This window comes from Tenrec ecaudatus, chromosome 10 (assembly GCF_050624435.1).
Source record: "Tenrec ecaudatus isolate mTenEca1 chromosome 10, mTenEca1.hap1, whole genome shotgun sequence".
Lineage (NCBI taxonomy): Eukaryota > Metazoa > Chordata > Mammalia > Afrosoricida > Tenrecidae > Tenrec > Tenrec ecaudatus.
In genome coordinates this window covers 123322647-123336953 of record NC_134539.1, presented here as the reverse complement: position 1 = coordinate 123336953, position 14307 = coordinate 123322647, and the positions used below count along the sequence as shown (strand labels likewise).

General features: G+C 38.1%; 1 protein-coding gene across 1 annotated transcript in view; it reads right to left on the bottom strand.

Moving 5' to 3' along the window:
* Nucleotides 1-14307, bottom strand: part of SKA2 (spindle and kinetochore associated complex subunit 2) — a 33281-nt gene that overhangs the window by 3723 nt on the left and 15251 nt on the right. The window contains exons 2-3 of the mRNA XM_075561516.1: nt 11503-11589; nt 7447-7623 (exon numbers count right to left, since the gene is read on the bottom strand). Coding sequence (XP_075417631.1) covers nt 7447-7623; nt 11503-11589 — 264 coding nt within the window. The remainder of the gene's footprint in view (nt 1-7446; nt 7624-11502; nt 11590-14307) is intronic.

Genomic DNA, 14307 nt, shown 5'->3' with positions numbered 1-14307 from the left:
TCCCAACCCCCCACCCTCATGAACCCTTGATAATTTATAAATTATTTTGTCATATCTTACATTATCCTAAGTCTCCCTTCACCCACTTTTCTGTTCTGTCCCAAAGGGAGGGGGTGTATGTAGATCCTTGTAATCAGTTCCCCCTTCTACCCCACCTTCACCTTCCCCTCCTGGTATCGCTACTTATTATTGGTCCCAAGGGTTTTTTTGTCCTGAATTCCCTGTGCTTCCAGTTCCTATCTGTACCAGTGTACATCCTCTGGTCTAGCCGGATTTGTAAGGTATAATTGGGATCATGATAGTTGGGGGTAAGAAGCATTAAAGAACTAAAGGACAGTTGTATGTTTCATCATTGCTATACTGCACCCTGACTGGGTCTTCTCCTCCCTGCGACCCTTCTGTAAAGGGATGTCCAGTGGCCTACAGATGGGCTTTGGGTCTCCACTCTGCATTCCCCCTCATTCACAATGATATGATTTTTTTGGTGTTTGATACCTGCTACCTGATCCCATCAACACCTTGTGACACAATGGATGGATGTGTGCATTATGATAAGAGTTGTACAAGCCCCAATAAAATGATATCAAAAAGAAAAAAAAGACAAAGTATTCCCAGTGAAAGCTCAAAACATGGATTTAAAGAGAGAATATTAGGCACAGGCATCAATATTAGTTACAGGCATTTAATTCAATAATTTAGGAGAGCTTATTCTCATCAAGTTGATGCTGACTCATAGGGACCCTACAGAACAGAATAGAATATATACTCGTGTGTAAGCTGAGTTTTTCAGCACAAAAAAAGTGCTGAAAAACTGGGGTTCGGCTTATACATGGGTCAGTGGTACCCCAGCGAGGTGTAACATCTCGCTGCCCCCCAACTCAAGTAACAGGATGAGTGCCCATTATCTCGCGGGTGATTGCTGTTTCTCTGCTGTTCATTCAAAGCCCCGCTGACACTGCAGGGTTTTGAATGTTTGTTTACTCACATCTAACCAGTCAGAGCCGTCCTATGACGTGTATCTTTGAATAAGCCTTTTAAAGACCACGTGCGAAGGATGTGGCATGAATGGATGTCATCTGGTCAAGCCCGACTAACAAAAGGAGGAAATCTCATGGGTTCGAGATGCATGGGAAGACATTCCAGAAGACATGGTGCAACGTGCCTTCCAGAAATGTAGGATTAGTACTGCTATGGATGGCAGTGAAGACTGCGCTTTGTATGAAAATGACAGCAGTGATGGTGATGACGGCGATCTCAGTGAGGACAGCGTCTGTGATGACCTCGCACCAGCTGAAGCTCTGCATTGGGATACAGACGATGATGAGGAATCCAGTTTTGAAGGATTTTAACTCTTTACATTTTAGCTTGGTTGCCGATTGAGCTCAGGCAATAGTACTCTTAATATATCATTGTTGATACCTTATTGTTTTTGTTGAACCTATTTTCCACTTACTGTGCTGGTTTACTAATGTTAAATGACTTGTCCTTTTATTTATGTTTTTATTTAAAATAAATATTTAAATATATTACCCCACTGATGTCTCAATTTTTAGTAATTTAATTTTCATTTGTTTTGATTATTGAAACTCACCAATAGCTTCTGCATTTTCCACCCTAGGCTTATACTCGAGTCAATCAGTTTTTCTGGTTTCCCAGGTAATAATTAGGTACCTCAGCTTATACTTGGGTCAGCTTATATTTGAGTATATACGGTAGGTTTCTGTGGCTGAAAACCTTTATGGAACATAAAACCACATCTTTCTTCAGTGGAGCAGCTGGTGGGTTTGAACTGCTGACCTTGTGGTTAGGAGCACAACAGTCAACCCACTATATCACCAGAGCCCCTTACTGTCAGAACCTCCCATTAAAAATGTCTGTATTAACTATATTGTTGAGTGTTTTATCTTGTGTTGCTTGGAGGTATTTTTTGCCTATTGAAAAACATTAGAAAAACCATTCAAAGTCTAGAGCCTTAAAATCCATTCTTTTAAAAATCTTTTCCTTCAATTTAGAAACGACATTTTTCTGAACATATTTCATTTTTAAAAGATGATTTCACCCACTTTTCTGTTGTCCATCTCCCTGGGAGGGGGTTATCTGTAGAACATTGTGATCAGTTTCCACTTTCTCCTCCCACCTTCCCTTTACCCTCTTGGTATCACTACTCTCATTATTAGTCCTGAGGGGTTTATCTAACAGAGATTCCCTCTGTTTCCAGCATCTACCCATGTACATGCTCTGGTCTAGCCAGATTTGTAAAAGAATTGGGGTCATGATAATTGGGGGGGGGGACATTAAAGAAGTAGAGAAAAGTTGTATGTTTCATCGGTGCTATACTACACCCTGACTGGATTCTCCCTTTCTTGTGACCATTCTGTAAGGGGATGTTCAATCACATAGCCTATTTTGAATGTGTCTTCTTTTTTGCAATTATTTTTGTTTTACGGTTTGTTTTAGTCCCTCCTGCCCCTTTGCCATTTTGGTGGTTCCCTTTGTAATTAAGCATACTTAAACACCAGTGACTTAATATCAACGAGGGAAAATATCAGTATGCATTCCCTTCTTCCTATCTCCTTTTCTCTTCTCACCACCTTATTGAATATTATCCGTTCAACTGCGCCTCAAAATACATTTTCTTATCCTTCCAAACAAAAATCACTCTCATTAATAAAGATTGTTGCAAGAGAATACCTAAAGACTTTTACTTTCTCTTGTCTACAAAAAAAAAAAAAGAAGCACCATTTGCCTTAAGCAGACTTATCCTTATCTTGTTCTTCATGCTCTCATGAGAATATTAAAGACCAAGGGCTGCTAGTGATTGTTGAAAAAAAAAAGAATATTATAGACTCTTTAGGTGAGTGGTTCTCAACCTTCCTAATGCCGCCACCCTTTAATATAGTTCCTCATGTGGGGTGAACCCCCAACTAAAAAATTATTTTCGTTGCTACTTCATAACTGTAATTTTGCTACTGTTATGAATCAGGCAACCCCTGTGAAAGGGTTGTTCAACCCCCAAAGGGGTTGCGACCCACAGGTTGAGAACCACTGCTATAGGTTATTTTAGAGGCCCTGGTGGTAGGTGTCTGGTAAGCATTGAGCTGCAAACCACAAAGGTCAGTGGTTCAAACCCACTTGCTGTTCCACAGGAGAGAGATGAGGCTATCTGCTCCCATAAAGAGTTTACAAAGCATGGAAACCCGATATAGTGCTGTCAGAAACAACTTGATGGCAGTAGGTTTCGTTTTGACTTCGTTATTTTAGAAATTTCAGAGATCTCAGCTCAAATCTGACCTTTGGTTTTCTTAACTATTCTCACAGGTCTGCCCCTAAGCAGATATAGACCTTTTTATACTTGCTATTTCTTTACAGCAGCGTGAAATCAAACATTACTGCATAGGACAAATCCATAGGAGAAAAAATTTCTCTAAAGTAATAAAAAGTAAAGATGTTTCCTTGAAGACTGAGGTACACCTGACCCAAGCATGGCACTTTCAATCACCTCATGTGCATGCAGAAACTAGACAACGAATAAGGAAGACCAAATAAGAACTGATGCCTGGGAAATATGGCACTGGCACAAAAGGCCAAACATACTGTGGACTGCCCAAAACAAGGCAGTCAGTCTTGCACAAAGTATGCCTAGAACGCTGCTCAAAAATGAGGATGGTGTGACTTTGTCTCACAGTAGTGAGATGTGTCACCAGGAGGGACCAGTCCATAGAAAGGAACATCATGCTTGGTAAAGAAGAAGACTCTTGGATTGGCACAGTGGGCATGTGTGAGGATGGTGCGGAACGGGGCATGATTTATTCTGTTTGCCTAGGGGGTATTCAGTCTTAAGCCTTCACATAATACTATCAAAATGGTATTTTCTCTATCCCCCTTTTTTGATGGAACATAACAAAACATTGCCATATCAACCACTTTCATGTATAATTCAGTGATATTCATTGGGTTCACCATGCTGTACAAACATCACCACTATCTTTGTAATCTTTTTCATCACCCTACACAGAAACGTAGTAGTCCTTCATTAGTAATATTAGCATGGCTACATAATCTAGGACAATATACCTCTTCATTAACCACCTGAAGTTTACATGCTTACTTTAAAAGAGTGTGTCAGCTATAGAGAATCAAGAAAGTCTCATTTCTATCAGTTAGTTTAGCAAATTGACTAATGAATTTCAAAATGCAAGTTACTGAGGCTTTATCTTTCAGAGTGACCCTCAAAATTAAAATTAAGCAAATCCAATTTGTCAAATGTAAGATTATTGTAATTGAAACCTTTAGTCATCACTAATGGGAATATAAAATGTTACTCAGAAAACGAAAAATAAGGCTATTATATAGGACAGTAATTCTATTCCTTGGTATATACCCAAAAGATTTCAAAGTAAAGACTCAAACAGGTATTTCTACATCAATATTCACTGCATTATTTACAATAGCCAAAAGGGGAAAACAACTTGAATGAGCAAACAAAATGTGTGGTACAATGGAATTCTATTTAACCAGTAAAAGATAATGGTACAATGTGAATGGAACTTGAAGATATACTAAATGAAATAAGTCAATCACAAAAAGACAAATATTATATAACTTCCCTCATAAGAGAAGTAAAGAACAGACAAATGCATAGAGACCTAAGTTTATTTGTGGCTGCCAGGAGTGAAGGGATTGGGAACCCCAGGGTAACTGCTTATAGGGCACTCAGTGTTAATTTCCCATGATGGAAAAATCACACGGAAATAACAGTAGAGGTTTAGATAGCTAATTATTATGATTGCCATAAGTTGTACATCTGTAAAAACTGAATTGGGAACAGTTTTGTGATAGCTGTGTTTATAACAACCCAAAGAATCACATAAAAAAGAGTAGCTGCTAACAAAAAATCATATTGATGTGAATGAGGGGGAGTGCCCAGTGGAGACCCAAAGCCCATCTGTAGACAATTGGACAGCCCCTTACAGAAGGGTCACAAAGAAGAGATGAGCCAGTCAGGGTGTAGTATAACGCTGATGAAACATACAACTTTTCTCTAGTTATTTAACAGTATCTCCACCCCCACCCCCGACTCTCATGACCCCAATTCTACCTTACATCTCCAGCTAGATCAGAGCATGTGCACTGGTACAGACAAGAGCTCACAACACAGGGAATCCAGGACAGAGAAACCCCTCGGGACCAATAAGAGAATAGCAATACCAGGAGGGGGAGGGGAGTGAAAGGGGAAGGGGAGAAGGGGGGAACTGATCAAAATGATCAATATAACCCCTGCTCCCACCAGGGAGATGGACAACATAAAAGTGAGTGAAGGGAAATAGTGGTTGGTGTAAGACATGAAAAAATAATAATTTATAAATTATCAAGGGATCGTGAGGCAGGGAGGATGGGGAAGGGGGAGATATGAGCTGACACCAAGGGCTCAAGTAGATAAAAAATTTTTTAAATGATGGCAACATATGCACAAATGTGCTTGACATAATGGATGCATGTCTGGATGGTATTAAGAGCTGTATGAGCCACCAATATGATTTTATTTTAAAAATCAAAGTGTAGTTGCTGAGGCTACTTATGAACTAGGGAATTTCAAAAAGTTCATGGAAAATTTCACTATCTCAATTTCATTTTTTCACAAACTTTTTAAGTTTTATTGACATATAATTCATGTACCATACAATCCAATGGCTTAAGTATATACAAAAAATGTTTTGCAATCATCATAATCAATTTTAGAACATAGTCTTCATTCTTGTATCCATTATTATTAGCTCCCTATTACCCTACCCTCCAATCTCCCCTGACATAACCCTAAGAAACTATTAACCTAATTACTGTCTCTAAGGATTACCTAACCTGGATTTCATGTAAATAAAATCATATAAAAAACCCCAACAACAACAAAATGAAACACAGAAAAGTTTCAATCCAAAAATAAACAGAACAGAAACTAGAACTAATTAAAAGTGAGTCAAAAGGGAAAACAAACGGCATCAACTCGATGGCAGTGAGTTTCTACAGATATCTATGACAATCCATTTTCCAAGCACTCTGTGTGAGAGCAACTTTATATGCATCCCAGTTTAACAGTCGGGGAATAAATGGAAACAATCTGCGTGGGGACTCTGCAAATGGATTTTGGACTTTTACTGTCATTCATAGCCTTCTGCAAACCAGATGCTCAGAATTTAAGCTGTTATGCAATTCCCTTCTCTGAGCTTGGATTTTATTTACAATCCTTATATCACAAGGGATACTGTGCTCTTTCCATGTGACTTAGCTGACACCTCATTTACTTGGCTGCTTGTTTTAAGACAAGCCTTTAGACTGCCCTGGATATTATTCTTTCTGATAGCTGGGTACCATCTGATTTCTCTAGTACCCATATCTTCAGTAATCACTTCAATCCACAAACTTTTTAAAGTGTCTTTGTACAAACCAATCACCCAATGGGATTTGGGTCCTTGGTTTGGAAATTTAGGTCCATTATTTCCTGGGACTTCCTAGTTAATTTAATATTTTTGTTCTACCTGCAAGTTTTTGCATAGTACCTGGGGTCTTAAAATCTTGAAAGATACCATTCAGGTTACAACAACTGATCTTCGCTCACCTGAAGCAACAGGAGGAGAGGCCGTAAAACGAGGTGGGTATGAGCTGTGTGGCTGATCACCTCTTCGAACAACTACCTCCCTAACCATGAGACCCGAAGAGCTCGAGGTGGCCTAGCTGCCGTTATTGAACGTAACAGTGCTTCCCACAGTGGGAAATGTACCACGTCACCCTGGAATATGGGCTATCGTACACCTTTTTAAAAGGGGGGGCACTGAATAATTTTTTTCTGAAAAGGGGGTGGTAGGACAAATAAGTTTAGAAACCTATGTAGAATTTCAAATTCTCATAAACTCCAGAGTGGACCCATTGAAGGTGGATGAATCCCTAAAACTATTAGACCTTAAACCAAAAATATTCCCTGTTGTCTTCTTTAGTAGTAAAACATGTCTTCCTTGAGCTCTTAAGATCTATTTACATGGGATCAAACTAACAAAAGCAATTCAAAAGATTTTGGAAACTTCAAAGGCACCACATTTATATTCATGAAGGAGGAACAACTCAGAAAAAGAGGGTTAGAATGGTTGTACAAGTTGAAGACTATAATAGTCCTAAATTATACATATAGGAAGAGTTGAATTGGTACATAATATGTGTACATATTCTCAATTTAAAAAATAACTTTAATTAGGAGGGGGGAGCGGGGAGGGAGGGGAAAAAAAAGAGGAGCTGATGCAGAGGGCTTAAGTGGAGAGTGAATGCTTTGAGAATGATTGGGGTGGGGAATGTATGGATGTGCTTTATACAATTGATGTATGGATTGTGATAAGAGTTGTGTGAGTCCCTAATAAAATGTAAAAAAAGAAAAAAAATAACTTTAAATGAACACATTACCTCCAGGTCTGTTAGCTTTTGAAGTTCTTGCATCACGGTCATAGTCTTAGTCAAAGTAACACAAATGCGACTCTTAGTATCTTTCTGTGCAGCAGTAACTGATTTAAACCGTGTTTGCAAAGCTTGATAGCGAGACTTTATAGCTGACAATTCCTTCAAGAGTGTAACTGGATTTTTCTACATTAGGAAAAAAGTTCATGTATATTAACCATGAAAGTAAAATCAAAGTACCTTCTAAGAACTAAAACATGGACAACATAGTCAATCACTTATTTAATCAAACACTGTTGAGTATTTAATTATAAGAAAATCAATCTGTGAAAGTATGTACCAGATATTAGAAATGAGAAAGAACAAGAAAAATATAAAACCTAAGACATTATAGCTATTTATATGAAGGTATACAAATAACACACATACAAAAAAAAAATCAGTAAGGCCACTTCAAACACATACCATTTGATGCGCGGATTATAGTCACTAACTACGCAGCACTTCTAAAGTACAATTCTCTACATGTAATTTCAAAGATCATAAAGGCATTCTTTGGATTTTCTCCTAAGGACTCCAAATACTTGAAAGCACTTAAAATATTCTTAAGACACAGTTGTGGGTTGAATTGTGCCCCCTAAAGAGATAAGTTCAAGTTCTAACTCCAGTGTCTATGAAGGAGTCTATGCAGATGTCATACTGGATTAAAAAGTGGGCCCTAATCTAATTATTAACATTCTTCTAAAAGGGAGCTTTAGAGACATGTGAATCCAGAAACTAGAATAAGGGTCTCACAATCCAAGAAATTCCAAGGATTATAGTAGCAGCATCAGCTAGGAGTAAGGTATGGGGCAAATTCTTCCAAGGGCCTTCTAAAGGAACTGGCTTTAGTGACAACTTGATTTTGGATTTCTAGCCTCTAAAACTGTGAGAGAATAAATTTCTGCCCTTGTAAGCCACCCTGCTTGTGGTATTTTTATAGCAGAGCTGGGAACTAATAGACACAGACAGTCTCAAGGGGCAGAATATATACAAACACCATGTGTTGCAGTGTAGAGCTACTCCACTGTTCTCCTGGATGTATTCTTTCGAAAGCAGCTCAAGACTTTCTTCCACATTGCTGCTGGTAGGTTCAAACTGCCCACTTTTAGGACAGCAGCAAATTGCAAACCATTTGTACCAGGCAAGCACATTATATATCAATACATAATTTTATCACCTCTCAAACTGTGAGAAACAATAATATCCCTATTTTACAGACCAGGAAATTAGGTGCAAGAGGTTAACTGACTTGCCTAAAATCACAATAGTAGTAAAGGCAGAAGTGGGATTTGTACTAGAATTGTATACATTCAATAAATAAAAAGTAAAATCAAAAGTCTCAACAGGTATGCTCATACAGAGCATGCAAGAAGCTGAAATAAAGAGGTGGCCCTCTGGGACAGGTGCAAAGCAAAGATTGCTGCTTGTATACAGCTTTATAGTTCTGTGACTTTTCAAATTATATATATATATATATACATACATATATACACATTGATTGTTCTTAAAAGTTGGAAGGGAAGTTATTGTGAGAAAAGGAAACATCATTTAAAGTGACAATTATTTAAGTATAAATGACCTTTAGGTAACTGGACTAAAGCTCAAACGTGACGTGCCCAAAGATGACTGTACAAATTTACAATGAAAAAAAAAAAAGGTAAGAACTAATCCTACTGATGAATCAAGCATAAGGAAAAAACAAGTGAATTTTCAAAGTTATAGTAGTGTAGGATAAAACTCATGCCTTAGTTTTGTAACATTAACTGACTCTAATAAGGTTGTCAAGAGAGAACAGTCCCTGGAGAAGAACACCAAGCTTGGTAAAGTGGAAGGGCAGCACAAGAGAGGAAGACTTTCAACCAGATGGACTGACAAAGTAGCTGCATCGATGGGCTCACACGTCAGAACAACTGTGAAGATGGCACAGGCAGTGTTTTCTGTGTTACACAGGGTCCCTGAGTGGGATGGACTCAGAAGCACCTAACAAGAACAAGGACGATGATTCCATGGCATATGTCCAGATACTGTGGTAACACGGTGGTAAGGCCTTAGTAGCAGAGGCTCCTTAACCTCAGAGAGGTAACTTTGTGTGTAGTAGTACATCGTGGAAGAAAACAACTCTTACATACACAACCTTGAACACTACTGATTTGTTTGAATGACTAGCTCCATGGGAGCCAGTGTATCCTTTTATTAGTATTTGTAAATTGTGACATACATCAATTAATTTTGTGCCTATAACATTTTAGGGCTTTGATTTATCATTCCAACCAAAAAAACCAAATCCACTGCCATCAAGTCAATTGCAATTCAGAGTGATCTTATACAGGGTATCCAAGACTACAAATCTTAACAGACAGCCTCAAATTTCTCCTGGGGAGCAGTTGATGGATTTGGACTGCTGATTTTGCGAATAACTGCCCAATGCTGACTTATCCTATGTGGATCATACACAGTCATGAGAATATGTAAAAAATGTTCTGCTAATGATAGTGCTGGTGATGAGGGAAAGGGAAAAAAAGCTACACTGAAAAGGAAATAAGCTAATCACTTGAACACCTAAGAGGGAAAATGCTCATGCAATTATGTTTCTGAAACAAAAAACACAGTAAGAGGAACTTGTAGTTTATTTTATTCTTATACTTATAGATATCATAATCAAAAAGGTTGAATTTTATGCCCAAATCGTTGACAGGCTCTAAATCACAAATGGTGCTCAAACAAGAATAAAGCTGAATAAAATTATATGTCTGTTTGTGTATTGAGAACACATATACACATTACAGTGCTTGGCATATAAAATAATGTCCAATGAATGTCTAGGGGTATTAATGGTTAATAAACGCATTGTTTACTTCTAGTGCCTTGATACACATATTGTTTGATCATTAGGACTAATGTTGGGGAAATCTACAAAGATTAAAATCCGGGTTTTGTTCCTAAAGATAATGGCTTTGAGAACCAAAAGGAGGAGATTATTTTGAAGTTACTGGATGAATGTTAGAAGTACTTAAAAAGTTATTAAAGAGAGTAAATATTTCAAGGAATGCAAATTATATATTAGCGTTTCATTTTTTAAATTGTAGAAAATAAGAATAACAGTAGGTGGAAAACTACAACTCAAGATGTAAGACAGAAAAAGTAGCCAGCATTAGGTGGTATCACTGGACCAGAATTAGTTAGTTGCTCTTTAGAAAGAAAAGGAGAAAGACAAGGAAATGTCAAGCCAGTTAGGGAACTCAAATCGATTTGGCCTACTGTCCCCTTTTCAGAAAAGAAGTGACGCAGTGCCCCCTGGGAATTAAAAACGTTTGTATTAGCCCCATAATCCAGGATAAAGTGTATGTGGCTTTGCAGCCTCCCCTGGATCATTCTAGAACCCCCCAGGGGACTATATTACCCACTGTGGAAAATAATAAACTAAAACAATTTAAACTGAACTCTAAAATTCTATACAATAAACAGTAAAACCTGAATATTCTCCAATCTCACATAAAATGTTACTTTACAAGTAATATGTAATTCATTCCATCTAATTTTTTGTCCATTTAAAAAATCATTTTATTGGGGGTTCATACAACTCTTATTTTTTATCAATGTTATGGAACTTTTTGAAATTATAAAACACAGTCCTTGTCTGCCAGCAAATAAACATGAGTATTCTACACGGTAAGGACAGAGCGAAACTGCCCCGTCCGGTCGCCCAGGCTGTTATCTTCACAGGAGCAGACCCGGTGGGCTCAAAGTGATGACCGCTGAGTGCTTGGCCACTATCCCATCAGGACTTTCAGACATTCAATGATTCTTATATTAAGGCTAAAAAAAAAATACCCACAATTTTCCCTGAGAATGGATATATTATTTCCAGCATGTTGTGACCAAGTTTCTAACACAAGTAAGATTTTATAAATTAGTACGTGATAATAAAATTATTTACTGTATATATAATCCTATTAGAATACCATCAGAAAATCTTACTCTAAAATAGACAGTTAAAAAAGACATGATTGTGTTGCAGATTACCTCACCAGTTGAATCAGGGTAACTGTTCTTGATTTCATATTCCACCCTGTACAGGATGCAGTCCAGATCAGAATCAGCTTTCTGGAACTAAAGAGCAGCACAAGTCATTATTTTGTGTGCCAAACAAGACTATCCTTCCTTGTCTTTTTAAAAAAATCCTTTATTTTCCTTTTATATTTCAAAGGCTTAAATATAATAAATGATATATAAGTATAGTCATTTTAAAATATGGAAATAAAAAAGCATATAAATTGCACCATTCAGTCTCTGTGTTCTGTAAAAACAAAACCATAAAGCAATTAACTTTTTGAAATAATAGAGTCCAGTTATTTCTTTATGTATCATGCTTTACTTTTTAGCTCAAACTAAGATTATGAAGCAGCCACTCTTACCAATACTCTAGGGGCGTGACACTCACAGGCAGTACTTTTCTACTTCTAGCAGGATATGGACTCAAGTAAAACACAAATTGATTTTTAGAAGGACTCACTATTAATCTCATTAACTAAAAGAGCTGAAATCCAAAATAAAGGGGCTTAGAGTCACAAATTACATAAGAAAACAAATATCAAAAGTACAGGAAGAGCAATCCAAAGAATCACAATGTGTTGAGCCTGAGTACCAGCAGAGGACCTTGATCTAGAGCAGACTTCTAAGGAAGGAAGATGGGGGAAGGGTAGGAGACAGACTGCCACAAGACATCAAGGATAGAGATAACTGAAATGGACTGAAAATGTATGTGTAAAATCATTATTTGGATTATATGCAGTTACTACAAATGATGATATACAAAGAATAACTGGTGGGGATGATTTCTACTTTACATATTTCTGTAATACTTGTAATAATAAGTAATGATTTGTTAAACACAAAATAGCACTGGGTATGGAAAAATATGTATGTGAACACATATTAAAAAGTTGCAACATATATAAGAATATTCAATGTTATCTCTGGTATAGCACTATTAATAAATTATATCTACTCCTCGCTTGAAGGTAACAAGCAGCCATCTAGCTCAGAAGCAACAAAGCCCACATGGAAGAAGCACACCATCCTCTGTGATCACAGGTGCCGAAGGGATCAGTTATAAGGCATCAAAGAATAAAACATCATATCATTGTGTGCTCACCTCCATGATACGATCGCTGAAGACAAATGGGTGCATAAGCAAATGTGGCGAAGAAAGCTGATGATGCCCAGCTATCAAAAGATATAGCCTCTGGGGTCTTAAAGGCTTGAAGGTAAACAAGCAGCCATCTAGCCCTGAAGCAACAAAGCCCACATGGAAGAAGCACACTAGCCTGTGTGATCACGAGGTGTCAAAGGGATCACGCATCATCAGAACAAAAAATCTTATCATAGTGAGTGAGGGGAGCTGTGCAGAGTGGAGACTCAAAGCCCATTTGTAGGCCACTGAACACCCCCTTACAGAAGGGTCTTGGGAAGATGAGCCAGTCAGGGTGCAATGTAGCAACAATGAAAAATACAACTTTCCTCTAGTTCATAAATGCTTCCCCCCGCCCCCTCCACTATCGTGATCCCAATTCCACCTTGCAAGTCTGGCTAGACCAGAGGATGTACACTGGTACAGATAGGAACTGGAAACACAGGGAATCCAGGGTGGATGATCCCCTCAGGACCAGTGGTGTGAGTGGCGATACCAGGAGGGTAGATAGAGGGTGGGGTGGAAAGGGGGAACCTATTACAAGAATCTACATATAACCTCCTCCCTGGGGGACAGTCAACAGAAAAAGTGGGTGAAGGGAGATGTCGGACAGGGCAAGATATGACAAAATAATAATTTATAAATTATCTAGGGTTCATGAGCGAGTTGAGAGCAGGGAGGGAGGGGAAAATGAGGAGCTGATGTCAGGGGCTTAAATGGAGAGCAAATGCTTTGCGAATGATGAGGGCAATGAATGTACAAATGTGCTTTACACAATTGATGTATGTATGGATTGTGATGAGTTGTATGAGCCCCTAATAAAACAATTAAAAATAAATAAAATAAAATTATTAAAAACACAGATAGGCAAAATAAAGATATTTTCAGACAAAAAATATTATATCTACTCCTCACTTATTGACTATCTTGTAATCTGACATCCTGCATGTGGTAATTATATAATTGTCAATTTGAGAGGATTATGGTGAAGGGGTAGAGTCTAGTCTGTCAATCGTGTCATAACCAATGAGGTCTCTGTGTGGGCACGGCCTTCTCCTGAGGATTCTGGGAAATACTGTATTTCCTCCTTGGAGGCTGGAGACATTTTCTCTCTCTGCTCACTCCCTGAGAGACACTCTACTGACAAGATACATGGAACTACGCTAGAGTAGTGATTCTCAACCTTCCTAATGCCACGACCCTTTCATACAGTTCCTCATGTTGTGGTGACCCCCCCAACCATAAAATTACTTTCATTGCTACTTCATAACTGTAATTTTGCTACTGCTATTAATCATAATGTAAATATCTTATATGCATGATGTTCTTCATTGTTACAATTTGAACATAAAGCATAGTGATTAACAATATGTAATTATATATTGTGAAAAATTTGTTCTCTGATGGTCTTAGGTGACCCCTGTGAAAGGGTCGTTTGGCACCCAAAGGGGTGGCGACCCACAGGTTGAGACACACTGTACTAGAGCCCTCACAGCCGAGAAGCCACGTGGAGAGCCCTGCCAGGGCTGAGATGCTTACGCCACTGGTTCCACAAGATTTTCTACCCACTGGCCTGTGATATTCTTTACATGTTTCATGAGTCTGAAGAGGTCTTTATAGATTGGTATTGGACATAT